The sequence below is a fragment of the Mus musculus genome, chromosome 5 (assembly GCF_000001635.26).
Source record: "Mus musculus strain C57BL/6J chromosome 5, GRCm38.p6 C57BL/6J".
Taxonomy (NCBI): Eukaryota; Metazoa; Chordata; class Mammalia; order Rodentia; family Muridae; genus Mus; species Mus musculus.
Genome location: NC_000071.6, coordinates 123693838 through 123721690, shown reverse-complemented (window position 1 = coordinate 123721690; position 27853 = coordinate 123693838). Strand labels below are relative to the sequence as shown.

The 27853-nt window shown below is 45.4% G+C and overlaps 1 protein-coding gene across 3 annotated transcripts; it reads left to right on the top strand.

Annotated features, from left to right (window-relative positions):
* Nucleotides 1-646: 646 nt before the first annotated feature.
* Zcchc8 (zinc finger, CCHC domain containing 8) lies at nt 647-23389 on the top strand. 3 transcript variants are annotated; one of them, NM_027494.3, is made up of 14 exons: nt 647-968; nt 2157-2199; nt 4633-4707; nt 6961-7066; nt 7548-7625; nt 12206-12309; nt 12431-12496; nt 13059-13119; nt 13557-13699; nt 14280-14422; nt 17050-17168; nt 18612-18698; nt 19011-19128; nt 20569-23389. In NM_027494.3, exons 1-14 carry the CDS (start codon nt 761-763, stop codon nt 21345-21347), a joined length of 2130 nt encoding a protein of 709 aa, NP_081770.3. In that variant the 5' UTR covers nt 647-760; the 3' UTR covers nt 21348-23389. The 3 variants fall into 3 exon arrangements, with proteins under 3 accessions (NP_081770.3, XP_006530520.1, XP_011246542.1); XM_006530457.1 differs by lacking the exons at nt 12206-12309; nt 12431-12496 and having other exon boundaries at nt 678-968; nt 20569-21928; XM_011248240.3 differs by lacking the exons at nt 647-968; nt 2157-2199; nt 4633-4707; nt 6961-7066; nt 7548-7625 and adding an exon at nt 10884-11004 and having other exon boundaries at nt 20569-21928.
* The last annotated feature ends 4464 nt before the right edge of the window (nt 23390-27853 follow it).

The following is a 27853-nucleotide window of genomic DNA, read 5'->3' as shown; positions in this document are numbered from 1 at the left end:
GTGTGTGTGTGTGTTTGTGTCTGTCTGTCTGATTTACATTAATATCATCAACCCCTCCTTGGATCACTAAACGCGCTACAGGAGCTGGCCTCCAACAGAGACCATAACTAACCTGACATTATTTGTTACAGGTTATAATTTCCGGTGATTTTAACATGTGATGACGAAAATATCCATTCAAATCCAGCGGCATATGAAAGTAGAAACATAATAAAGGGTTTTCTGGTTTTTCTGTTTGTTTCGTCCCTGATAGGAGTTCATGAGAGTAGGCAGTGGAATAACTTCATTTTTCATTCATTTACAAATGAAACAAGCAAAATAAAGTGGCTTGTGTCTGAGAGCACATTTATCTACGGCAAAGGTAGAGTTCCTGTCTTCTCTTTTCGACGCTGGGGAACCGCACCACATTTTGTCAAAGCCATGTATCCGGCTTTGATTCCTTCAGCTTTAAACGCCTAACGGGGACAATCCATATTGTTTTAACTCATTCAGAACCGTTTTTTTAAAAAGAGCAATCCCAGTGTGCAACGCAAACAATGAGTCCCGTCGCTTAGAAACTACATATCCCAGAATGCCACGCTCTGTGGCCCATTCGGAAAGAGGCATGAGGGCGGCCTTGGCATTCTGGGAGTTGTAGTCTCCGTCCAGGACCCGCCCCTAGACGGCTTTGGAGGCCTGTGTGTGGAGAAAAGCCTCCAGGGAGAGCGGCTCTGGCCTCCAACCTTCGCCCCCTGCCCTCCAAGCTTTCCCACAGCCCAAGATGGCGGCCGGTGTGGATTTTGGCGACCTAGAGCTCTTCGAGGCGTTTGACCCACCAGAGGAGTCGACGCCGAAGCCCGTTCACACCCGGTTCAAGGACGACGAGGAGGAAGAGGACGACGACGACGACGAGAACGGGGTGGGCGATGCGGAGCTGCAGGAGCAGCTCCGGCGCTGCGAGGCCACCATCGAGCAGCTCCGCGCCGAGAATATCCTTCCGGCGCGATGGGCCGGGTGTCACTTGGCACTCGGGGTCTGGGTGGCGGCGGGCGGGGGACACGGCGGAATTTCCAAGAAGATTAGCATTCGAAGTCCTTCCTCCCGCGACCTGGCGGGCGGGCGGGAGTCTCGGTCCGGTTGCAGAAGCTGCATCCGCGGCCCGCGCGCGATCCCTTCCCCGCGAGCGTCCTCCAGTGCACACCACCCTGGCCCCCCAACTCAAAGCTGCTCTCAACTGTTGTGACACTGGAGACACTTCTCTCCCGGTCTTGGAGGTCACCGTGTTTTCTAACTTTGCGTGCCAAGCTCGAGAAGAGACGAGTCGTAGTGTAGTTGTGCGTTTGAAGGTGCGGGGCGTCGCAGCCGGGGAGTGGGATGATTTGTGGAGGGACGAAAGCTACGAGTGCCCACTGTGATGGAGAATCGGGGCGCGGGGGGGACGACCTTAAAGATTTAGCATGCGAAGAGACTTGCTAAATTGTCCAGATCGTTTTGATTTCTTGAGCTAACTTGCCTCCCGGTGCTCCGGGAAAAACGCGCCAAAATTCCCTTTGACTTTATTAACGTGATTATAACGTTTGTGGGTTTGCTAGTATGTTAATTTCCCGTTCTTAGGTAGTTTTGGTTCAGGTAACTTTCCTTTTGGAACTTAGCCTGAACCCTGAGCATGGTTGTTATGTCAACTTTTGAAGTTCAAGTCTGATTTTTTTTTCATGAAACCATTTTCCGTGACACACTTTATTATGAAAATTTATAAAATACTAGAGAGTTGAAAGGATTGTGTATTTCATATCCGTAGGGGTTCTCTCACATTCTTGCAAACATTTTGCTATATTAACTTTATCATTTATCTTTATGCTTTGACGTGGAAATTTTTCTTAATTGCTTCAACTTGTTCCGGGAACACCGCGGTCTAACTGAAATTTTTGGTTCATCTCTTAGACTGTTTCTGAACTCCAGGACCATGTCTTAGAATATATGTTCAAAGAGATGAAGACCTTATTTAATGTTCAGGTCCAGTTGTCCTGCCCTCGGCAAAACATGTACCCAGTGTTTTTCCTTCAAAGTACTGATTACGGGGCCTTCCTTTACATTTATGTCATTTGGATAACAAAAGTGAAAGTTTTAGTGGTTGGTTGTTATGTCCTGAGGACTGATATTCCTTAACCAGTAATAACATCAAGAACTTAAAAGAAAGTTGAACATTCTGACAAGACCCAGGTATGACATCTTGAAATTACACACGAGCTGCCTCTTGGCTCTCCTTCTCTAGTCACAGCATCCTTGTAGAAAAAGGAATTTTTGTATCATCCACAACTCAGAATCCAATGAAGAATTCAGTAACGGTTCTTTATTGTTGACTTAGGGGTATAAAGGAATTCTGGTAAGTGGGTTAAATGTCTAAACAGACTTAGTGGGTCTTTTTCCTCAATCCAGAAATTTTTGCTTGACAATTCAGAGAAGCAAGTTAGACCCAGCTGTTCATATTTAACACATTTCTGGTAAGATAAAATAAGTTTACAGTTATGTTAGCCGATGATTTCTTTACAGCTGTTATTATTACTGTTGTTATTATTGGTGGTGGTTGGTTGGTGGGATTTTGTTTTGGACAGGCAAGGGTGGGTTTACTGAGACAGTGTTTCTCATCTTGTAACCCAAACTAGCCTGGAATCCACTGTATGTTTACACTGGCCTTAACCTTATTGGTTTTTGTTTGTCTACCTTGAAAGTGCTGGGATAACAGGAGCAACCACACTAGCATTAAATATTTTTATTAATATTTGTAAAGTACGTATTAAATATTTTACAGTTACAGACAGTGCAGGTAGAGCATTTTTTGTTTTGTTGATACAGTCTTCTTGTAGCCTAAGCTGGTCTCTGGTTACAGTGTGGCTCAGGGTGACTTTGAACTCTTGGTCCTCCCGCCTCCCCTTCCCTAGTACTGGGATTACACCTAGGGCCAAGTCTGGCAAGGCACAGCACTTTAGAAGAAAAGGAAATATGCTTTTGAGAAAGTATCGAATGCAGGAGGCATGTATTCAGACATCTGCTTATAACAGTTACACTAATGCTGGCATCTCCATATGATAGGAATTTAACAAGTTACTAGATTAATTTTTTATTTATTTTGTTTTTTGAGTCAGGATTTTACTTTGTAGCCTTGAACTCCCAAGTCTTTGCATGAAACTCACTTTCAGTATACCAGGCTGGTCTCAAACCCAGCTGCCCTGGGTTTAATCTGAGTGCTGGGATTAAAACCACGTGCTACCACTGCAGCCTAGAGTACTTGCTAGTTTATGTAGAGCAGTTGCTCGTTTTTCCTTTCTTCCCATGTCCCTCCCCCCCCCCTCTTCCTTCCTTCCTTTTTTTCCAGCAGGGTCTGTGTAGTCCAGGCTGCTCTCAAACTCCTGGCATGCCTTCTGCCTTAACTTCCCAAGTGCTGGCGTTCCAGATAGGAGTCTTCTTGTCCAGTTGAAATATTTTTAGGCTTTGGAACTGGGAAGTTTTATTGTCTGTTCGTGTACTGGCTAGGCTGAGACCAGAATTTCAGGTAGGGTCTCTCGCAGTCCTGGAACTCACTGTGTAGCTCTGAGGATCTTGAACTTTTGATCCCGTGAGTCTTGGTATTGCTGGCGTGTGTGCAATCTGACCCTCAACTCAGCCACTTTGTCAGCTGGCCTTATATTGGCCTTATTCATGTAACCTGCTTTCTTATACTCTTCCCTAGTCTCCTAATTTATAAGGAAACTAGCCATTAGTTAGGGAAATTTTGTTAAAAACCAAAAGATTAATGGGGTGTGTATATGTGTGTGCGCGCGCATGCGCCTGCACATATGTGTAAAATTTTTGTTTAATGTTGGAGGTGATTTCTGGGCCAGACGTGGTGGTGCAGCCTGTTAATGACCACCTGGGAAACAGGCAGTAAGGTCTCGGGGACGTCAGAGCCAGGCTTTGTCTACACTGCGAATGTCAGGGCTACATAGTGAAACCCTGAAAAGAGACAGAAACAGAGACAGACAGACAGACAGTTTGTAGGGCTTGAGGAGACAGCTGACTGACTGAAGAGTTTGCTGTGAAGCCTGGGTTTATGATCCCTAGCACCCGTGTAAAATGGCGCCAAGATGGACGTCTGTAATCCCAGTGCTGCCGAGGCAGAGGGAAAGCCTGCAGATGGAGCAATGGCAGATTCAGTGAGAACCCTGTGTTAGGAAGCAGGCCGGTGAAGAGCGATAGAGTAAGGCGCATTGACTTTCCCTCTGGCCTCCCCATGTGCATGTGTGCATACACAGGCACTGAACACAGCAGAGATCCTACTAAAGACTGCAGACCGGTTTGCTTTGCTAGGGTTGGAAGCTGAGGCCCTTTCCTGGTCTGAGCGAACGCTGCACCACAGGCTGCATCTCAGCCCTCTTGGGCTTATTCGTAGAATATTATACGATCTTTAGTGCTTATGAGTTGCTAACGTTAGTGTGGTCGTGTAACCAGTGATCTCAGGACTGGGGAGGCAGAGGTAGAAGAGTCCCAAGCATGAGGCAAGCTAAGGCAATTAAGACTTTGTCTCAGTAAAGAGTAGTTGCAGCCACACTCAAGTGCTTATAAGAGCTATGTGTGTACTTTAATGCCTTCTAAGATTATGTTTAACTTCTGTTTTAGTGGTATACTGGTGAGCAATACTAAGATAGATGGACCGTTACTACAAATTCTATTTATGAACAATGCTATCTCAAAGTAAGTAGTTTTTCTGTTTCTTAAATATGAGTTCATGTGTTTTATGAAACTGAATTCTGTAAATATACTATTTGTATCATCTGTCTCTTTTTAAATGTATATGGTTGCTTTGCCTACAAGTATTTATGTGCATTGTATGTTTGCCTGGTGTTCCTGGAGGCCAGAAGAAGGCATCAGATCCCCTGAAACTAGCATTAGATATTTATTTGTACAAAGCTATTTGTGTGCTGGGAATTGAACCCCAGTCCTCTGATCACAGAGCCTGTCGCTAGCTCCTAGTTATTCTTTTTTTTTTATTACATTTTTAAAAAATTTTTATTAGATATTTTCTTCATTTACATTTCAAATGCTATCCCAAAAGTCCCTTATACCCTCCCCCGCCCTGCTCCCCTACCCAGCCATTTACATTTTTTAATTGTGTGATTTATGTGAGTAGGTGTACGTGTGTCGTGGTGCAGGTAGGTGGTCAAAGGACAGCTTGTGAGAGTCAGTTCTTTCTTTGCTGCCCTGTGTGGGTTCAGGGGCTTGAACTCAGGTGGTCAGACTTGGCCGTAGGCACCTCAGCCTGCTAAGCCATCTCAAGAACTCACCCTTTTCGTTATTATTTAAGCTGTTTTTGAGTTCAAGTATGAGAGAGCATGGTTTGAGCAAGAGTATGAAAGCTAAGGACCTGGATTTGAGTCTGGACTCCCGACATCTGGGAACTGGTTAAACTCACCGTATCTGTTAATTCTCTCACTGGAAGACAGTGTGTGCAAAGGATAAATACCTCTCAGGTCCTTAAACGGCACCGTGAGAGCGCAGGACATAGCAGCTCATAGGAAGACTGCCACCACCGTAATAGCTCCTGCTCTCACGCATGCATTTTCCATATTGGCTGTCACTTGGTGAGTTTTGGTCAATAGCAGAACATGATTCCTGTAAGCCTACGGTGTGCCTGCGTGCTGGGCTCAGTGCACTTCTACAGTGGCCTGCCCTCCTGAGTCACTTGTTCCTCTTAATGTCCTGTGCGCTGGCTGTGGACAAGAAGATACAGGAGTAGGTCCAGGCCTGTCACCCGCTTTCGTCCAGGAGGCTTTTGGAGCTAGGAGTTGCTGGGTGCTGAGCGTAGTAGCAGAATGATGCTAGGCACCCTGGTCCTGTGGTCCCTCAGATTAGAAAGGTATTAATGACTTTAATTAGCATTTAGTTAATTAGCTTTTAATGGTCTAACTTGAGTGCCATTCATCTGTTACTTTGCTTGCAGAATCTTAGAACGCTACAGATCTGTCTGAGGTGCCCTGGCTGTCTCGTTCCAACACAGAAAAACCAGGGCTGTGTTTGCACCTCCTGAAGGGAGCACTCCAGAATATCTGTCTGTCTGATCAGTTGACTCTTTTTTTTTAAAGATTTATTTATTATATGTAAGTACACTGTAGCTGTCTTCAGACACTCCAGAAGAAGGACTCGTTACGGATGGTTGTGAGCCACCATGTGGTTGCTGGGATTTGAACTCCGGACCTTCGGAAGAGCAGTCGGGTGCTCTTACCTGCTGAGCCATCTCACCAGCCCTGATCAGTTGACTCTTGACCTGGACAGCTAGATAGAGTAGATGTTGTAGATGTTTTTCATTTTTCTTCCTCCTTTTTTGTCTTTTTTTCTAATATATTCTATGTCCCTATATTACAGATATAGGAGAAAGTAGGAAGGAAGCTTTTCATTATGTAACTGTTTGGGTGGGTTTTGCTGTCTGTTTTTTTGTTTTTCTGAAACAAGTCTTCTCATGGTAGCCCTGGCTGGCCTGAAATTTGTAGCTGTCTGTCTTCCCACCTCTGCCTGCCAGATGCAGGGATTACAGGGTGTATACATCTATGCCAGGCTTTTCGTTTGGTTTTTGAGCCACTTGTATCTAGCACCTATTAAAAATTAAATATATGACAGCCAAAGCTACACAGGGAAACCCTGTCTGGCAAAACCAAACCTACCAAACAAAAGTATAAGAAATTAAATCTACTTACTCTCACTACTGTTTGACTAAGGTTCTATGCCAGACAGCAGTAGATTATCAGAATCAAGCTGTTAATGCTGCAGTGGTAGATAGTGTTTCTAAAGAGTAGCATTCTGAGTTACAAAGCCACATTAGGAAGTGTGACAAACGTGAAAAATGAAGTTGAGACAACGTGACTTCTTACATCATACAGTAATGCACAGGACCTGAGTCTGCTGATATTTCTCTCTGCCCAGGTTCTAACCATCTGTCCATCTCTCCTACAGGCAATACCACCAAGAAATAGAGGAGTTTGTATCAAACTTAGTAAAACGATTTGAGGAACAGCAAAAAAATGACGTGGAAAAGACTTCCTTCAGCCTTTTACCCCAGGTATTTTAAGCTTTTGAGGCTCAGTGCTAAGTGGTTATGCTTTTTGCTGCCAGCTGCTGTTACACTAGAGATTTCCCAGATTGAAGGAAAGTGAAGGTCGTGCGCTGGCTTCCTTCTCCAAAGTCTGACCAATACTCCCTGGCTGGGATTGGTGCTGGTGTGCCGCCTTGCCTGGATTTAATGTTATTTTTGATTTAATGAACATTTTAAATTTTTTTAATGGTCTGAGGTCTAGGAGGCCGTCAATATTGACTAGTAATGTTAGAGTACACACAGTTTCAGTCTTCCTGGGGCTATTTGTTTTCAAGTCTGCCTTGCTATTTGATTGAAGTATTGGATAGTTTATAAATAACCCTGCCTTAGCTTTGAAACTTACAACAAAATGTCTCACTTATATTCAGTGTGTAGGTTCCTAAAGTTTGAAAGTCAAAAGGTATTCATTCCCTTGTGACTTGCCGTAATGCCTGTTTCTTGGTCTTAGCCGTCCAGTGTTATGTTGGAAGAGGACCATAAAGTGGAAGAATCATGTGCCGTTAAAAACAACAAGGAAGCTTTTAGTGTAAGTTTGGACTATTATTCTGAGCTCTGCAGATGTATGGTTCCTGTGTGTCTTCAGTTGGGTGGCGTAACAATAGGTGTGTCATCACATTTCTGTAAAGCAGAAGTGTTGCTGTCATCCACTAATGTCACTTCCTCTCAAAGTGACTGCTGCGCTCTGTCCTGAGGATACAGTACACTTGGTTTGCAAGAGTTTGTGTTGGTCCTGACCAACCTCTTCATGTTTATCTTGAAACCTTTGACTAAACTTGTAAAACTTACATACAGAGGAAGCAGAGATAACGTGGCACATTAGAAATTCAAAATGTCAGTAAGCTTAATTAGCGAGTAAGAGTCAAAGCTTAACAGGAAGAACCTATATAGGCCTTTCAGCTCCTTTGCAGACTTTATTAGTAGCACAGTCTCAAAGGATGACTGGTTTTTCTGCTTATAGAATATGCCCTGTGATAATGTACCCCAGTTTTACAGACATGGGGCTGCAAAGATGATGGAGAGCCACGAATCTCATGAAAAGGCCAGAGAGGGCTGTTGGATCCCAGCAGATTTGATTATAGTTGTTAGACATCATGCCTCATAGTGTCCCTGGCTAACTAGGATTAGTGGTGGACTTGAATGCAAGGTGGTGCTTTTCATCTCAGAGTCAGAGAGCCTAGGCTGGGAGCTGGCCTTGGTGGCTTAGACTTGTAATCTTAGCATGGGGAGACAAGGCAGAAAGGAAAAAGGCTAAGCTGGACTTACAGCCTAGTGGCATAGTGCTTACCTAGCATGTGTGAGTTGTTGGTTATATCACTGTCGTCGTCATCATCCTCCTCTTCCTCCTCCCCCAGAGAGAGCTTAGCAGTTGAGCATGTGCCACTGGTGTAGAAGATCTGAGTTTGATTCCCTGCGCTTAACACTGGGCACCTTCCAACCACATATAACTCCAGCTTCAGGGAATTCAGCGCCTTTGGCATACCCAAAGACTGGCACTCATGCCACATACCCACAGATACACACACTCGAGCACACACACATAATTAAAAACAAAGTGATTCTTTAAAAAAATCAGAAATTTGCACCAGGCAGTAGTGGTGCATATCTTTAATACCAGGACTTAGGAGGCAAAGGCAGGTAGGTGCAACTCTTACTTGAAGCACAGCCAGGGCTCGCCCTTCCTTCATTCCTTCCTTCCTTCCTTCCTTCCTTCCTCCCTCCCTCCCTCCCTCCCTCCCTCCCTCCCTCCCTCCCTTCCTTCCTTCCTTCCTTCCTTCCTTTCTTAAATATTTATTTATTTATTATATGTAAGTACACTGTAGCTGTCTTCAGACACTCCAGAAGAGAGCATCAGATCCCATTACAGATGGTTGTGAGCCACCATGTGGTTGCAGGGATTTGAACTCAGGACCTTCAGAAGAGCAGTCGGTGCTCTTAACCATTGAGCCATCTTGCCAGCCTGAAGAAACCTTTTCTAGGGAAAAAAAAAATCAAATTTGCATCAGAGAAGAAAAAGAGTTCATATTATTTAAAATTAGGGATGCTATCAAGAATATTTTAAAGTTTTCTCTTTCTTATTCTTTGTTTATGATTTGGTTTTTCTGTTTAATCTGTATGCATACATGTGAAGGTTGGAGGACTTTGCTGGAGTTGGTGCTCATCCTCCTACCCCGTGGTCCTGATGTTGTGCTTAGCATCTGAGCCATCTCAACAGTGCAGATTACTTATTTCACGAGACAAGGACTCACTCTGTAGTCCATGCTATCTTCAGACTCATAGCAGTTCTGCCTTGGCCTTCGAAATGCTGAATTTATCACATTTACTTTTAAGAAGTTTGTTTTGTTTTGTTTTGTCTTTTTGAGACAGGGTTTCTCTGTGTAGCCTTGGCTGTACTAAAACTCATTTTGTAGACCAGGCTGGCCTCGAACTCTAAGAGATCATGTTAGTACTCTGGTGTTTTCTGAATGCTGCTTTATGCCAAGAACGGAGAGGGGGGTTTTGGGCTCCCCCCCCCCCCAGACAGGGTTTCTCTGTGTAGCCTTGGCTGTCCTGGAACTCGCTTTGTAGACCAGGCTGGCTTTGAACTCAGAGATCCGCCTGCCTCTGCCTCCCAAGTGCTGGGATTAAAGGAGTGCGCCACCACGTCTGGCGAGCAGAGAGGTTTAAGAGACAGCAATGAGAAGACAGGGTCAGGGCCAGCTCCACTGCAGTGAGCAGTTCAGTGAGTGAAGGCTGAGCTCCTAAGAACAGTAAGGTTGGGATATAGGCCACTGTGTGTTTGCCTGTCACATGAGGCCCTGGGTTCAGTTCTGCAGTGGAGACAGAAGAGAGAGAAAGTAGGAGTTTGTGTCTGTGCACAGTGCACATGAGGCACTAGCTGCATGGGAGGCTGAGACAGGAAGGTTGAAAGTTTAAGGCCTGCCTGAGCTACAGAGTGATTCATGGTAGCCTGGATAGCTTAGAGAAATTCTATCTCAAAGTAAGGAAAGATGTAAGTTCAGCGGTGGAGCACATACTCACTCGCCCTAAATTCAATACCCAGAACAATTGGGGTGGCAGGAGGAGAGTGACATGGAGTCCAGTGCCTGTGGTTGTAGAGTGAGTTGTTTGGTGACTGCCTGTGTGGGCCATGATCTGGATGAATTGAGGGAGAATGTGGGGGTGTGTTCTGAGCAGAGAGCTCAATAAATAGGAAAGGAAAGCAGATACCAACAGCCAGTATTCAGATTGCTTTCTGTACAAGAACTGGGCTATCACCTGGAAGCTGCTCAGATCACACTCACAGAGGCACTGTTCTTTACTAAGAAGGAAACACATTGAAAGCTCAGGGACGCACCAGTAGCTAACAGAGCAATTGATCTACATCCTGACGAAAACTTCAGATTATAGTCTAAACGCCGTTTAAGGGTCATAAGTAAAAAACGTGACATGCGGTGTCTTAACTAAAAGCGCCAGGTTCTTTCTGGAAAGTAGTTATCCCCTGGGAGGGTCTGTAGTCAGTTAGAAAGCTGGTCTATTAACCTCAGACAAGAGAAAGCAGGAACAGACCAGCATGGTAGTGATGGTGACTCATGGCTGAGACCTGGATATACTTGCAGTAGGGCTAATCTGATGCATTCATGAATTAGATGTAGATGTCCTTTAACCCCAGAAAGAATAGTCAGAAGAGCTCAGGCCTTGGCCAAGGAGAGTGGGGGAGGGGCGGGCTTGGAGGGGGCCGGGATGCTGGTTTTGTTTTTGTTTTTAATTTATTTATCTATTGTGTTTTGTTGTTGTTGTTTTAAAGACAGAGTCTTGCTGTGTATCCCAAGCTGGCCTCGAACTGTGGTCCTCCTGTCTCAGCCTCTCAAGTGTTGGGATTTCAGGCAGGTGTCACCATACCCAGCTTCCTGTGCCATTTTAAATAGGTGAGTTTGAGGCACCTTACATATCTAGAAGGAGGTGTTAGTAGGCCTTTGAATATCCAAAACTGGAGCTCAGAGACTAGAACTTTCATATGTGGGGCCAACAGCATAGAAGTTATAGCTCATACCCTAGGTGTGAGTGAGTCAGGTACGAAGGGAGAGTGTAGAGAAGGCCCAGCTATGCTAATGTCGTGCTAATCCGTAGAGAAGGTGGAGAGAAGGTTCCATCTGTAAGCAGGCCTCAGAAGAGCATCCTGGAGGCCCTGTAAAGATGGAATTGTGTAGGACTTGCTGCTAGGTTGAGAGATGAAGAGGACAGATGCCCTAAGGATTCAGCTGCAGAGTCTCACTTAGCTTCTTCCTCGGGCAGCTAGTGTAGTGATTGGAATGAAGCATTGCTGGCAATGTCCTAGAGAGACTGGCAGGGTCATTTAAGAGCGGCAGAGGTGTGTTCTAGATAGTAGAGACAAAAAATAAACATCCAAATACAACATATGAACCTTAATCAAATCCTGAACTGGGGGTAACACTAAAAAGTGTTTTGGAGGTAAAGAAGCTTGAATGCAGAGTTGATACGAGTGATAGATACTAGGGAGTCAGAGTCGGTTCGTAGGAAAGTGTTTTTGGTTTGTACTGACGCATTTTGAGGGTCACTCTGTCTGCAACTGACTTAAATGATTAAGGTGTGTGTGTGTGTGTGTGTGTGTGTGTGTGTGTGTGTGTGTGTGTGTATGTGTGTGTGTTTGAAGAGAGTCATGCACAGAAAAATTTCAGACCGTTGTTATTCAGTCAGATACGGGGTGCATGAATATTCATTGTATTATGTTCTCAAACCTGTCTGTATGAAATGGCTACAAAAACTTGGTAATAGACCAAGTAAATGTTTACCAAGGAACTTGGTAATAGACCAAGTAAATGTTTACAAAGGAACTAGAAACACGGTCTGCCTGCAGACATGTGAGGGCCTGTGTCAGGCTTGGGTGTGAGCAGGACGAGCTGTGGCACTAATTGCACTGGGCCCCTCAGGTGGCATTTACCTGCACATCAGAGGAGGTCCAGCTAATGTTTAGGGCTCTGTTTCTCACAGCCACATCTGGAGTCACACTTAATGGGTAATCAAAAACTTAAATTATCATAGACTTACGTTACTTAATGTCTTTTTTTTCTGCTTAAATAGCAATATTTTTTGACTTGTTTTCTGCAGGTTGTAGGAAGTGTCCTGTATTTTACTAATTTTTGCCTTGATAAATTGGGGCAACCGCTACTAAATGAAAACCCTCAGCTTACGGAAGGATGGGAAATACCCAAGTATCCTACATAGTGAATGAAGATCTTTTATACATCTTGCCACTAAGTTCACCTTTAAAAAAAAAAAAGCTTACCAAATTTTGCAGCTATGATAACTATTCCTTAATAAAACTCACTAAAGGTACCAGCAAGTCTTCAGCCACATTGTTCCTCTAGAAGGGCAAGAGATGCAAGTGAAGGCAAAAAGGTTCGTGTGGGGCCTTGTCTTGTTTTACTCTTTGTTTTCCAAGACCAGAACTGTAATCTCTTTATCAGCTCTTAAACGTTAATATTCTTTGTTGCTGGTTTGATATAAATTTCACATTGAACTAGAATCCTGATATCTGGACATTGTGTTAAATGTTTGGTCATCCGTCTCTTGGAATTCAGGCCCAGTGCCTGGGAGGGTGGAATGAAGTCATTATTGCTATCGGTGTGGTTACGGTCTTAGAACCATTGCCTTCTTCCCATTAACTGAAGGAAAGGACGCTCCTTCGCTTTGGTTCTTCTGTTATTAATCACTGAACAAAGCTGAGAGGGAACGCCCTGAGCTGGAGCAGGGTGGCTCTTGGCTAAAAGACGACAAGTGCTGCTTACGTAACTGAGTACAAGACGTCCCTGTGCTCAGTCATTGCAGGTGCGGGGCGCCTCGCCTTCTGCTGTCTCTGGTGCTCCACTGGCATCTAGGATGTACTGATTTGCTTGTCTGTTGTCATTTACATCGTGAAAATCTTTGGATTTCTGTTCTGTTTTGTGTTCTGACCTAATAGGCCAAAGCCTCACTGTTTCAACTGTGGTTCTGAAGAGCATCAGATGAAGGAATGCCCAATGGTAAATCTTCCATGCGCAGGGTGTCACGGGGCTAAGGCTGTGTGCATGTGTGGCCCTGGGTAATGTGCATAGACTTCCTGTGCTACATTCATTTGTGCTTTCATCTTTTCAAATTTGTGTTTATATTTAAGACATTGGATTTTTTTAAAGAAAATAACACTCTGTATTTGAGGTGAATGAAGTATGAGTTAATTTTTAGACATATTTTAAAATGTTAAAATGTAGGTTCTGATAACACTAAAATAATAAAAATTAAAGTGACTGTTTCTTCTTGCTTGCTTTTCAAAAATGTCTGCCCACTTTGTGTGTTTAGTATACATTAAAACTAAAGCAATCTACTTATGCTTTAAATTTTTAAGAGTGAGCTTTCTTAGGGAGTCTCTGAGATATTCCTAAGGTGCTTGATAACGTTCTTTTCAAACGTCATCATGCTTTAGCCTCGGAATGCTGCTCGGATCAGTGAGAAGAGGAAAGAGTACATGGATGCCTGTGGCGAGGCCAGCGGCCAGAGCTTCCAGCAGCGCTATCATGCCGAAGAAGTAGAAGAGAGATTTGGAAGATTCAAGCCAGGAGTTATTAGGTATCATTGCTGTCTTACCTTGGGGGTCATTTTTATCTGTTTGCAACATCAGACTGTTCTGGGAATTGCAAGAATAGAAGCATGTCTAACACATCTGTACAGAGTGCATCCTTTCATTCTCACCCACCTATCAAAGGCTTGCCATGTGCTTGCTATGTATCAAATATACTTCATGCTATGTAGTATGGGACACAGATGTTTTAGCCATGCCTGTGATCCCAGAGCCTGGGAGGTTGAGGCAGGGCAGACCCTATAAATTTTAAGTGAGCCTGGGCCACAGAGTGAGAGCCCTGTGTGAGGAAAGTATGGGGCAGGAGAGAAGGCGTGGAAGTTAAGAGGACAGGCTGCTCTTTCAGAGGACACAGGACGACTCAGGACCATATCTGTAACTCCAGTTCTCTCTCACAGAGCTGACGGCTTCTTCTGCCCTCCCTGGGCACCAGGCATGCATGTGTTGTACTGACATCCATGTAGGCACAGACACTCACACACATGAAAATGATAATAAATCTTTAGGAAAAGAAAGATGCCAAAATGCAAATAGAAATTCCTCATCTTTCCTCCTCTTTATTTTACATAGTGAGGAACTTCAAGATGCACTGGGTGTGACAGACAAGAGTCTTCCCCCTTTCATCTACCGGATGCGCCAGCTGGGCTACCCACCGGGCTGGCTCAAGGAGGCTGAACTGGAGAATTCTGGACTTGCACTCTATGATGGAAACGGTATAGTCTGTCAGGACAGAGACGTCAGCCTCCAGGTCCCTGTCTTCCCCCTCCCGTCGTCTTTGTGTCGTGCCCCCCTGCACCCCCAGCTAATTAAGATGATTAGCCAGGCCTTTAAGCCAGTGTTCAGGAGGGAGAAGCAGGCTGATCTCAGTTTGAAGCCAGCTCGGTCTCTAATGACAGGGATGGCTGGCCTGTTTAATGTGTTTTGGGGTAACTAAAATCATGATGACTTTTTGTGTTTTAAAAGGAAGGAACTAAAGCTTCATTGAACATATGGAATTATCAGGTATTTTAGCTGGATAGGGTGGTACACATTTGGTATCCCAGCACTCAGTAGGCTGAGGTAGGAGGGTTGATAGTTTGAGGCCAGCCTGCCTAAGCTATATAGCAAGACCCTATCTTTAGAAAAAAGAATAGAAGAAATAGTATCAGGTAGGGGATAGGGAAGCAGCTCGGTGGGTGAAGGTGGTTTTTATGCAACGGGGCAGCGAGAAGGACAGAAGTGTCTCAAGAGTTGTCCTTTGACCTCCACATGTGTCATGGCACACCCGCACACCCATTTCTTTAGAGCCGGGCATGGTGGTGCATGCCTTTAAACCCAGCACTTGGAAGGCAGAGGCAGGTGGATTTCTGAGTTCGAGGCCAGCTCTGTCTGCAGAGTGAGTTCCAAGACAGCCAAGGCTACACAGAGAAACCCTGTCTCGAAACACTCAAAAAAAAAAAAAAGTTTCTTTAGTTAAAAAGAAATAGTAGGGGGCTGGAGAGATGGCTCAGTGATTAAGAGTGCTGACTGCTCTTCCAGAGGTCCTGAGTTCAAATCCCAGCAACCACATGGTGGCTCACAACCATCTGTAATGGGGTCTGATGCCCAATTCTGGTGTGTCTGAAGGCAGCTACAATGTACTCACATACATAAAATAAATAAGTCTACCAAAAAAGGAAGTTGGGGGTGGGGGGAAATAGATCAGACCTCAGGCCAGAAAGTAAAGTAATCCCAGCACTTAGGAGGCAGAGGCAGACATGTGCGAGTTTGAGGTTAGCAGCCTGGTCTACAAAGTGAGTTCCAGGACAGCCAGGGCTGCACAGAGAAACTCTGACTCAAAAACAAGACAAAAGAGAACGGGGAGGAGGGAGAGAGGAAGGAAAGAAAAGAAATATCAAATTGTTATCTCAGCTTGGTCTGTGACCACCGCAGCCAGAGCAGAAACCCTGCGGGTAGTACTGAGACGTTTCTAACCTTCTTAGTATTGCGAACATCAACCTATCAATGGCAAGAGAGAGGTGGCACTTCCACAGTGATAGGGAAGGCAGAGACAAAGAGAATTGACTGGGTATAACCACTTGCCACAAATAACATGAGACCATGCCTGCCTCAAAAGCAAAGGGGCCAGAGAAATGGCTCAGTGGGAAAAGGTGCTTCCCGTCATGCCTGATGGCCTGAGTTTTGGTTCTCGGGATCTGCATGGTTATGGAGAGACCTAACTTAGCAGGTTATTTACTGACTTCCACACACATACCGTGGTGCAAACATTCACTGGCAGCTGATTGAGACAAATGTAGACACAGCCAGCCTTTAGCTTGAGTTCTGGAACTCCCGAGTAAGAGTTTGGGGGAGGACTGAAAGAACTGAGGGGGTTACAGACCCATAGACACAGCACTGTCAACTCACCCGGACCCCTCAGAGCCCAGTAAGGAGCATACATGGGCCAGTCTGTGAGCCCCCATGCTACGCCCCCCCAGGCACATAAGTAGACGAGGACTGCCTTACCTGGCCTCAGTGGGAGATGTTGGTGAAAGAGAGGTGGGGGGCGGGGGAAGAACTCAGGGAGTGGGGAACAGGAAGTGGGGCAACTTGTGGAATATAAATAAATAAAATAATTAAAAAGAAATTAGATGGTCTAAAGGTATGGAGGGTGTGTGATAGACCACTGTAGCTGTTCCTGCAAGAGCTCTCTGTGTGGTGATCTGGGCGCTCTTGTAAAGCTCTTTCCAAAGCTGAGTATGTCTAAAGTTTAAAATTTTTCATAAGAAAAAAGAATTTAGGCCAGGTGTGGTGCCGCACGCCTTTAATCCCAGCACTCAGGAGGCAGAGGCTGGCAGATTTCTGAGTTTGAGGCCAGCCTGGTCTACAGAGTGAGTTCCAGGACAGCCAGGGCTATGCAGAGAAACCCTGTCTAGAAAAACCAAAAAGAAAAAGAAAAAAAGGAAAAAGAATTTAGTTTTGTTTTAGTTACTTAGTTTGGTTTTTCAGGAGAGTTTCTCTGTGTAGTCCTGGCTGCCCAGGAACTTACTCCATAAACCAGGTTGGCCTCCAGCTCACCTGTCTCTCTGCCAAGTGCTAGGATTAAAGGCATTTGCCACCACCACCAGCTAAATCTTTATTCTTTTGAGACAATATGTATTCCAGGCTGGCCTTCAACACTTGCCTCAGCCCCCTAAATGTTGGGGTCATGGATTGTGTTGCTCAGAGCCTATTTAAAAGTTGTAATGGTTCAGGAAAATGATAATTAGTTGTTTCCATACTAATTTAGCTATAGTATTTCAGCACTTCCCCTGTATGGGTTGAGTTGGGGAGGGCATGTCTAGTGTCTAGCTGTGTTAACATTTTCTCTGACTTCTAATAGATGACGCTGATGGGGAAACAGAAACTGGAGAAATACAGAATAAAAATGTCACCTACGATCTCTCAAAATTGGTAAACTATCCAGGTTTTAATATATCTACTCCCAGAGGTATTCCAGATGTAAGTATACATTTTAAATTTTTTCTTCTGAAATGTGATAATCATATTAAATATTGTTACATAAAGCTTACTATTACATAAAGAAGTGAGTGAATTCATAGCTAGACATGAGAGCACACATGTGTAGTCATAGCACTTGGGAAGTGGAGGCAAACTGAAGTGAGCTTTTAGGGACATGTTTCAGCTTTTCATTTGTTAGACAGATCTCATGTTGCAGGCTGGCCCTGATCATCCTGCCTTTCCTTCCCAGATGCCAGGGTTACAGGTGTGCGTGCACACACTGCTGCGTCCACCTCTCGTGTGCGTTCTGGAAACCAGACTCGGGGTCATGGGCTTGTGCTGCAGTTCTTTGTGCACCAAACCACCTCTCTTGTATGGAACTTTTTCCCCCCAACTCTAGAATAGTAAATGCAGAACTGTATACATCAGAGTTGTGGGTTTTATGCTACATCCGAAGCAAAAGCAAAGGAGCAGAAGTCAGTTTGTTAGGCTCTGTGATCCTAAAACTGCAGCAGCAACCTCAGCTGGAATCGAACCTCAGCAGATGACTCTACAGTGCCATATTGTGTGGTGGGGCCTGCCTTTAATAATCTCTGAGTTACAGACAGCTGAAGCTACAGAATAGACACAGAAAACAAACGCACACCTCTAAGACTATTACATTCTTTGGGGTAGTCTTTTAGGTAGTCTTATAAGTTTTATAGTTATTTATTTAGATACAATTCTCTCCTTATCTAGCTAGGTGCTGTAGGGCTCTTCCACCTGCTTTCCTTGGTTGCTCTCTTTGTGATAAGTTCTCTGTGTGTGAGGAGCTGTCTCACACTCTGATGTGTGCCGCCAGCTTTCACCCATGTTTCAGAATTAAACAGGGAGCTGCTTTGATGGTGTTGGCAAGTTTGGGTTTTGGTGCTTTTTTTTTTTTTTTTTTTTTTTGGTGTTTTCAAGACAGGGTTTTTCTGTATAGCCTTGGCTGCCCTGGAACTCACTTTGTAGACCAGGCTGGCCTCGAACTCAGAAATCCACCTGCCTCTGCCTCCCGAGTGCTGGGATTAAAGGCGTGCGCCACCACGCCCTGCTTGGTTTTGGTGCTTTTGTCTGGGAAATTTTTTGATAGTGATGTTCCTTCTGACTCTTCCGACTTCTGGGATCCAAGAGTTTGCCGCTGAGTCTAGTTTTAGAGTTTCCATTACTGTTTTCTAGCTTGCATACAAATAAAGGGTCTCATTGTGACATTTCTGTTTAGAGGGGGTGGTGGTGTTATTGGGGTTTTGTTTTGAGTTGGAGTCTTCTACTGTAGCATAAAAAACCCTTGAAGTCACTGTGTAGCCCATTCTGCCTGGGATTTGCAGCAGCCTTTATGCCTCATCCGCCTGAATGCTAGGAGTCAAATCTCAAAAAGATGATGTTTTCCAAACCCACTCATCCTTGTTTCTTCCACACCAGGAATGGAGAATGTTCGGTTCCATACCAATGCAGGCGTGTCAACAGAAGGATGTGTTTGCCAGTTACCTTAATTCTAACATCCAGTCGGTAAATTGATTTGTGTGTGTATGATGTTGGGAATTGGACCTAGGACTTAAGATGTGCTAGGCAAGCAAGCACTTAGCATTGAACGGTACATTCCTGGCCTCAGAGCATAGACTTTAAGGGTGTAGCTGGCAAACATTCGTAGTGGTGAGATTCTATAGCTCACTGCTGCTCTCTTTGGTTTATATTATAAACGTTGGTGTCTGATTAATCAAGAAGCAGATGGCTGTTGTCTGGCCTAGGCTGATTTAAGGATGGGCTAGAGGTTGTCTGTCTGCCCTGTCTAACTGGTGTTCTTCCTGGTTGCTCTCTTAGCCGAGTATGAGATCTAGCGGCAAGCGGTCTTCCTCGCAGTCCAGCCCTAACAGTCCAAAGAAGCAGCGAAAGGAGGGCAGTGCGGCGGCCTCCCCTGCCGACATGGAGCTAGACTCAGGTATGGCTGCGGCTCAGGCTCCTTGGGAAGGCAAGCTCAGCCTGTATCCTCCGGGTCTGTAGAGAGGACGGAGCTCCTCCAGACTTAGCTGTCGGGGCATTTCCACTCTTGGTGATAAACCCTGAATCAGAAGCTGCTCTTGGTGGGAGAGGCAGGGGACCAGCTAGCCAAGGTCCTGAATTTGGCAGGCTCAAGCGCCCGAGGCATCACAGCTTGTCCAGCTCCAATGGTGGGGCAGCAACCGGGCACGCATACTTCTGGGAACTCCAGTAGGAAGAACAATTGAGCCTCTGGGCAGGTGTCTCCCAGGGGCTGTGTGCTATGATCTTGGCCATCACACGGCTTCAGAAGGACCACAGCAGGCCAAACAGTTCCACATGAGGTTTATTGTAGAGAGGGGGGCAAGGTGGAGATGGAAAGAGAAAGGAGGGAGGGAGGGAGAGATATCAGGGGGGCCAGGGGGACCTTTCTTTATATATGGGTGATGATGTAATCACAGGTAAAGGTAGGAGGTGAGCCAAGTGGATCCTGGGAATATGGTGGCTGTTGCCTTGGCAATAGGTTTGTGGGTCCCACCTATGTGATGTCACAATTTTCAGAGGTCCTGATACCAATACTATGTACTCCTGAAAACTTAAAATTGAGCAAATTCAAGCCAGGCGGTAGTGGCGCACGCCTTTAATCCCAGCACTTGAGAGGCAGAGGCAGAGGCAGGTGGATTTCTGAGTTCGAGGCCAGAGTGAGTTCCAGGACAACCAGGACTATATAGAGAAACCCTGTCTGGAAAAAACAAAAAATTGAGCAAATTCTTGCCCTCTGACTTTTTGTTTGTTTGTTTGTTTTTATTTTGTTTTGTTTTGTTTTTTCAAGACAGGGTTTCTCTGTGTAGCTCTGGCTGTCCTAGAACTCACTTTGTAGACCAGGCTGGCCTTGAACTCAGAAATCCGCCTGCCTCTGCCTCCCGAGTGCTGGGATTAAACCACCACTGCCCAGCTTCTGACATACTTTTTTATCCTTTTATCTCTCCGTGTCTTCCATGGAACCTGTGCCAACCAGGATCCTGGTGGTTCGGACAGGAGAATCCAGTTTCCACCTTTCAGAGTGCAGTGTCTAGGATCAGGGCAAAAGAGGACTCCATAGTTAAGAGAGCAGGCGTCCTCTTTTCTGCAGCCTTTTTAGGACTCCTCCTATCATCATGACTCGTGCTTCCTCCATCTGAAGCTACATACAGTACAGGATAGCTCTCCCAAAGGTTTGAGACTGTAGCCCAGGCTGGCCATCTGAGTGCTGGCATTTACAGGCATTGGCTGCCATATCTACCCCTTGTCTGCACCATCTCAAAGATGGGTGCTTATGGCCATTCTTCCTCTAGGTACCCCAAGTTCCAATAATAACTTTGTATGAAGCGCTGTGACTTCTGAAGTGTCTTTCCTCTTTCAGATGTAGAGATTCCACCTGGTTCTCAGAGCAGCAAAGCATTTCAGTTCCAACCACCGTTGCCTCCCGGAACACCGCCTCCACTCCCACAGGGAACTCCCCCGCCTCTCTTCACCCCTCCACTCCCTAAGGGAACCCCACCACTGACTCCCAGTGACTCACCCCAGGCCCGACCCGCAGCCTCAGCCATGGATGAGGATGCCCTGACGCTGGAGGAGCTGGAAGAGCAGCAGAGGCAGATCTGGGCGGCTCTCCAGCAGGCCGAGGGAGGGAATGGCGACTCAGATGTTCCTGGAGACACACCTTTAACTGGGAACTCAGTGGCCTCCTCCCCGTGTCCAAACGAGTTTGACCTCCCTGTCCCCGAAGGAAAGGCCCTGGAAAAGCCAGTGCTGGCTGAGCCCCAGGAACCAGCTGCTTCTGTAGACACAGCTGGACCCGAGCCATCCTGCAGCCCAGCAGCAGGGGCAGCAGTGCTCTCTCAGAGAGAAGAGGAAGCTGCTGCTGAGGGGGGCCCGGGAGATGCTCTTCTCGACAATGGCGGTGTGTTGAACATGAACATGAGCAATGGGAGCAACCAGCAGCCCATTCACCCGGACAGCCGGCCTCCGATGGCCCCAAAAACCCATAGCCCAGTACCTGACATGAGCAAGTTTGCCACTGGAATAACACCCTTTGAATTTGAGAACATGGCTGAATCCACTGGAATGTACCTCAGGATAAGAAACCTGTTGAAGAATTCACCCCGAAATCAGCAGAAAAACAAAAAGACTTGTGAGTGAGCCCTGGCTGCGTGGTGATGTGCAGCTCTGATTGTCCCACCAGCCTGAGGCCAGGTGACCCGTTTGTCCCTCCCACCTTTCAGAATCTGGTGTAATTGTGATCTCGAGTCAAGGCTGTTTTACAGAATGAAAGACTGGGTGTGAGTTTGTTCTTTTCTTCTCACTGACAGCAACCCAGAGTTTGCGTGCGGGAGCTGGTTCAGGGATGCTTGGTCCGGGTTAGACTATTTTTGGATCGTGAGTGTCTGTCAAGAGTGAAGGGTTTTTTTTTTTAATGTCTTTTGTAAATTGTTTTCCCTTTCTACATTTTGCTATTATCCTGTATATATAAGCTTAATATATCACTTTTTAAAGAAAATTCTAACAATTTTAAATTCACATTTCAATTTCAACAACCAAATGAGAACAATCAGGGATCGGCAGCTTGCTCCTGCTTGCTCGGGGTATTTTTGTAAGATTTTCATGCATGATTTTAATAACACTTTTACTTTTTGTAATTTAATTATTCAAATATGCTTCCAATAAAGGTGTGCTCACCTTTGTGTACAGAGGTTTAATAAATTAGTTTTCTTACACATGAACCAAGACTTGGGTAGATATGACTCACAGTTCAAATTGTTCTTTTAAACTTGAATGAAAATTATGAGGTTGCAAAGAAACTGCATGTTTGGCTGCTGTAAGTGGATTCCAGCCTTACATATACTAATATAGAAACAAAATTGTTTAATTACTTTGGGCAATTACTTTGCACATGATAATATTGTGGCTTCCAGCTGGAAGGTAGACAGACACATACTGAGTGTGACTGTCCTATGCAAGCTGGAGCCTGGTCTGGTTCTCTGGCTGGGCACTCTTAAGTCTCTGCCAGGTCAAGTTCTGGAACACTTGGAGATCTTGAATAACCGCTCAGGTAGTGTTAAGCTGCTCCCAGGCCAGCAGAGGGCGCAAAAGGGAATTGGTCCAGATTTCAGTGACACTGGAGTAGTCCAATTTGCCCATTTATAATCAGTACAGGGAGGGATGGTCAGCTGCTTTGTCACCTGAGTCTTCAGTGCATTCTTCAGGGTTCGCATGGTGCTGTGACTTGTGGAAGCAGCAGCCTTCCTAGCAGGCCTGCCATGAGGAAGGGGGTTCCTGGAGGCCTGGAGGAGATAAGGGGTCCTGTCAACATTAAACATGTTTTCTCCTCTCTCACTGTTCTTTCTTCCGAGATAGGTTATTGCTGTGTAGCCTAGGCTGGCCTTACTCACAGTCTTCCTGATACTGCCTACTGCTGAGATTACAGGCAAGATGACATGGTTCTTTTTAAAAAAACAAACATTTATTTATGGGGGTTGGCGGACATTCCTCAGCGTGGATGTTAGAAGACAGTGTGTGGTGTCCACGTGTTGTTCTCTCATCAATGTGTGTCTTCATCAAGCACCTTTACCCAGTGAGCCAGCTCACCAGCCTGAAGATGACATGGAATTCTCTCGTCTTCCAGATCCCTGATCACAGGTGTGCACTGCCAGTCCTGGGGGCTAAGGATCCAACCCAGAGCACTGTCTGTCTGTCTGTGCCAGGCAAGCACTACCAACTACATATGTGTGTGCCAGGCAAGCACTACCAACTACATATGTGTGTGTGCCAGGCAAGCACTACCAACTACACTGCCTCCCCAGCCCCAGTGATGTGACTATGGAAGTCTTAGCTGATCTACATCAGAAGTTATTATTTAGCTCTGTCTGGTGTCTTAGACCTGAAATCCTAGCAGTTGGGTGGCAGGCTGGAGGATCAGGACCAGCCTTGGTTATATAGCAAGGTTAGTTAGCCTGAGCTACAATGTGATACTGCTTCAGGGGGAAAAAAGTTTTCCTTTAAATATTGTATTGCTGGTATCTGCTGAATATTGAAATAATTATTTCCAGCACATACAGACTCTATTAAGGTATAAATTATACCATTTTTCCTTTATTGGGTAGGTATTGCCTCTTCTTTTTTGCTTTTTTTTTTTTAAACAAATGTCTAAGACATAGATAATTGTAAATAAATTCAGATCTCTTAACTCTGTATCCAAGTTCCTTTTTTTTTTTTTTTTTTTTTGGTTTTTTGAGACAGGGTTTCTCTGTGTAGCCCTGGCTGTCCTGGAACTCACTCTGTAGACCAGGCTGGTCTCAAACTCAGAAATTCACCTGCCTCTGCCTCCGGAGTGCTGGGATTAAAGGCTTGCGCCACCATGCCCGGCACCAAGTTCCTTTTTTTAATATTTACTTTTATGTTTTTAATTTGTGTGTGTGTTTGTGTGTGTGTGTGTGTGTGTGTGTGTGTGTGTGTGCAGGTGCCCTTGTGGCCCAGAAGAAGGCACCGAATCCTCCAGAGCTGGAGTTGCACGCAGGTACTTGTTAAGCTGATGTGGGTGCTGAAAACCACTCAGCCATCTCTCCAGTCCTGAATCTAGAATTTTATCCACTGCCCTGTTCCCCTGTGAGAAACTCAAAAGTATTGGTTCCTCAGGAACTGGCATCCTCTTTTTTATTTAATTACTTAGGGCTGGAATTATAGCTGAATGGTAGCTTACCTGACATATGTGAGGTCCTAGGTTTGATCCCCAGGACCAGGAAGAAAGCTAATTGGCAGTTAACCATGGAGCCGCACATGCAGTAAAGAGACGGAAGGAAGTAGTGAGCTGGGAGTACTAGTTCCTGCTTGTAGTCTCAGCACTGGGAGACTGAGGCAAGACAAGTCGTAGGCCAAGACCCTGACTCAGGGAGAAGAAAGATGTTAGACGTCACCTCACCTTTGAAGGAGCTTTTGTGCTTCAAGGGCCCCAGCACAAAGCAGCCTATGGCAAGGGAAGAGCTCAGAAGCCTAGAGGAAACAGCTGGCCTAACTACTTATGGGAGGCTCGAGCCAGCTAGCGAGAGAAAACTCCTGAACCAATCCTCAAAAGCATCAGGACCAAATGGACATTGACAGAAACAAAAGGGGCCGGCAAGATGGCTCAGTGGAAAGGTGTGTGCCACCACTGCTGAAATGAGTTGGGTCCCCAGGATTCACCTGGTGGCAAGAGAAGAAACCAAGTTGGACTCTGACCTTCTCGTGCACACCGTGCTGCCTGTACACACGATAAGAAATGTGTCTGGGTCTTAGGAAGAGAAGGGTGACAAGGGGCTGGGGGAGGAGGAGGAGGAGGAGGGATTGTTTGGACTTGTCAGTGCTGTGACCAGTCTCCAGGTGTGGGCAAGTGAGGTAATACCCAAACACTCCCAGGAGCAGGGTGGAGATCTGTTTGTCATGTGAAATGTGCCACCGGTTGCTACAACAAGGCCAGCTCTCATTTTCTTGAGCAAGTAAGTGGGAAGAAGGTGCTGCCTTGACCTTAAACCAAAAGATCTGCCTTTGCTTTCTTCAAAAGGCCTGTGTACCGCGGGTTCCCTCCCGGAAAATGGCTGCATTTTAAGTTCTTTGCTAGAGCTTTGTGGATCCTGGGTACTGAACTCAAAGTTATCCACTTTGCTTTGGGTTTTTTGGGGGGCGTTGTTTGTTTGGTTTTTGGTTTTTATTTGTTTGTTTGTTTTTGGCTGCTGCTGCTATTTTTTAGTTGGTTATTTTATTTATTTACATTTCAAATGTTTCCTTCTTCCCAGTTTCCCCTCCCCAAACCCCCTAGCCCATCCCCTATCCCCCTACTTCTATGAGGGTGCTCCTGGCTTTTAAATTCGTATTTTTATTATGAGTGTGTGTACATGCAAATATTACAGTGCATGTGTGGAAGTCAGAGGGCATCTTGTGGGAATCGCTTCTCCACTACCGTGTGGGACCTGGGAATGGAACTTGGGTCATTGTTTTTTGGCAACAAAGCGCCTTTACCCACTGAATCATCTCACTGGCTCTCGTTTGATTTTTACTCCGTCTTGCAGTTTAAAGATTTCCCATGAGCAGACAAAACCAACAAGAGTGTCGTAACAATTTTTAGTGCCCAAGTAGCTTCCAAGGTATGATTCACTCTCTGAGGTTACAATGCTTTGTTTTCAAGATTTAGGAAAATCCCTAATCGTTCAATCTTCTTTTTTTTTTTTTTTTTTAAGATTTGTGTATTTTATGTATGTAACTACACTGTAGCTGTACAGATGGTTGTGAACCTTCATGTAGTTGTTGGGAATTGAATTTTAGGACCTCTGCTTGCTCCAGTCAGCCCTGCTTGCTCAGTCCCTGCTCACTCTGGCCCAAAGATTTATTTATTATTATACATAAGTACACTGTTGCTGTCTTCTGACACACCAGAGGAGGGCATCAGATCTCATTATAGGTGGCTGTGAGCCACCATGTGGTTGCTGGGATTTGAACTCAGGATCTTCGGAAGAGAAGTAAGTGCTCTTACTCGCTGAGCCATCTCACCAGCCTCCTAATGGTTCAATCTTTTCTTTTTTTGTTGTTTTGGTTTGTTTGTTTTTTTCGAGACAGGGTTTCTCTGTGTAGCCCTGGCTGTCCTGGAACTCACTTTATAGACCAAGCTGGCCTCGAAATCAGAAATCTGCCTGCCTCTGCCTCCCGAGTTCTGGGACTAAAGGCGTGCGCCACCACCACCCAGCCTAATGGTTCAATCTTATAGGTCTATTTTTATGTCATAGTGCAGATCACTTCAGACTGCTTAGGAATATGTGCTTTTTGGTAAAGGAAAATGGTTCACGTCTATAGTCCCAGCCTGGGATTTAAAGAAACAAATACAGAGGATATGTTCCTAGATTACTAATATTTTGTAATTCTGTAGAAATACCTTCAGGTCTGGGAATGGAGCTCAGGTGGCAGAGTGCTTACCCAGCATGCACAGAGCCCAACCCTACTACCTTAATCAGCATGATGGTGTATGCCTGCAATCCCAGTACTCAAAGACAGGAGAGTTAGAAGACCAAAGGCATCCTCCGCTACATAGCAACTTTTTTTTTTTTAAGATTTATTTATTTATTATATGTAAGTACATTGTAGCTGTCTTCAGACACTCCAAAAGATACGGATGGTTGTGAGCCACCATGTGGTTGCTGGGATTTGAACTCCGGACCTTCGGAAGAGCAGTCGGGTGCTCTTACCCACTGAGCCATCTCACCAGCCCCATAGCAACTTTTAAAGCCAGCTTAGACTCAAAAGCCTACACAAGACTCTGTCTCAAAAATGAATTTATCAATCTAAGAAAAGAGGGCCAGAGAGATGGCTCAGTGGTTGAACATGCTTGCCACCAAGCCTAACAACCTGAGTTCTAGCCTCAGGACCCACATGCTAGAGAAGGAGAACCCACTGAGCATGGTAGAGCATGCCTTTAACCCCAGCACTGGAGAGGCAAAGCCAGGTGATCTATGTGAGTTAAAGCCAGCTTGGTCTACATTGCAAGTTCCGGGCTAGCCAGAGCTAACATAGTGAGACTGTCTCTCAGACGAGCAGAGTGTGTATTAAGATATAAAATGTATGTGCAATCTCAGTCCTTTTACTGGATCTTAAACCACGGGAAATGGGTTTTTTAAAACAAAACTGGGAAATGCAGTTTTATAACAAAACCACCAATGAAGTGTGGATTTGGAATGTTGTAACCCAAGGAGGGGCTGCCAAGAGCTGGGGCCTTTATCCAGCTCTCTGTCAGGGCTCTCAGCTGACACCAGTCCTCTGCAGGGTGACCTTAGAACACAATGACTTCTCCATTTCAGTCGCAGAGGCCTAGGCATTAGTCATTAACTGAGAATGACAGATGAAACTGGATCCAGAGAGGCTGTGGGACTCCACCCAAGGCAAACTTCTCACAGACTCGGGAGTCCCCTCCTCTTCCACACGGGGCCTTTAAAACAATCACCGTTCTATTCACCAGACCGGGCCAGGTGATGCTACAGCTTTTGCTCATGAGCATTAAGGACTAATGAGCCCTGGTATATTAGGATAGTTGCAAATGGTTTCATGATGGCAAGACGTCAGGTTTCGTGGGTGGTAACAGAAGAATGTGCTGTCTAGCTGGCATGGTGGCATGCATCTAGAATCCCAGCTCTAGGAAGGCTAAGCAGGAGTGTGGTGCCAGCCAGTGCCACACAGTCAGACCCTGTCTTACTGTATTATTTTGGTGTCTCGTTCACATTTTTCATTACATTTTCTGTGTATGTGTGCAAGTGCGCACCAGGACACATAACCAGAGGTCATGGGACCACTTGTGGAAGTTGCTTTTCTCCTGTGGTATAAGTCTTGGGGACTAAACTTAGGTTCTGAAGCTTGGCACCAAGGGCCATCTTATCTACCTAAGCTGCTTTGGTACTGGAACAAAATGCTTGTCGCAGGCAGTTTGGGTAGGGTAGGATTTATTTGGGCACACAGTTTCATTCCACAGTCCTTGACTTCAGACCCATGGTGAGGCAGAATATCACCCTGACAGGAGTGTGTTTCAAAAACTCAGGCTGGTCATGGTGGCTCATGCCTTTAATCCCAGGAAGATCTCTTTGAGTTCAAGGCCAGTCTGGTCTATCTAGCCAGTTCCAGGCTAGCCAGAGCTACAT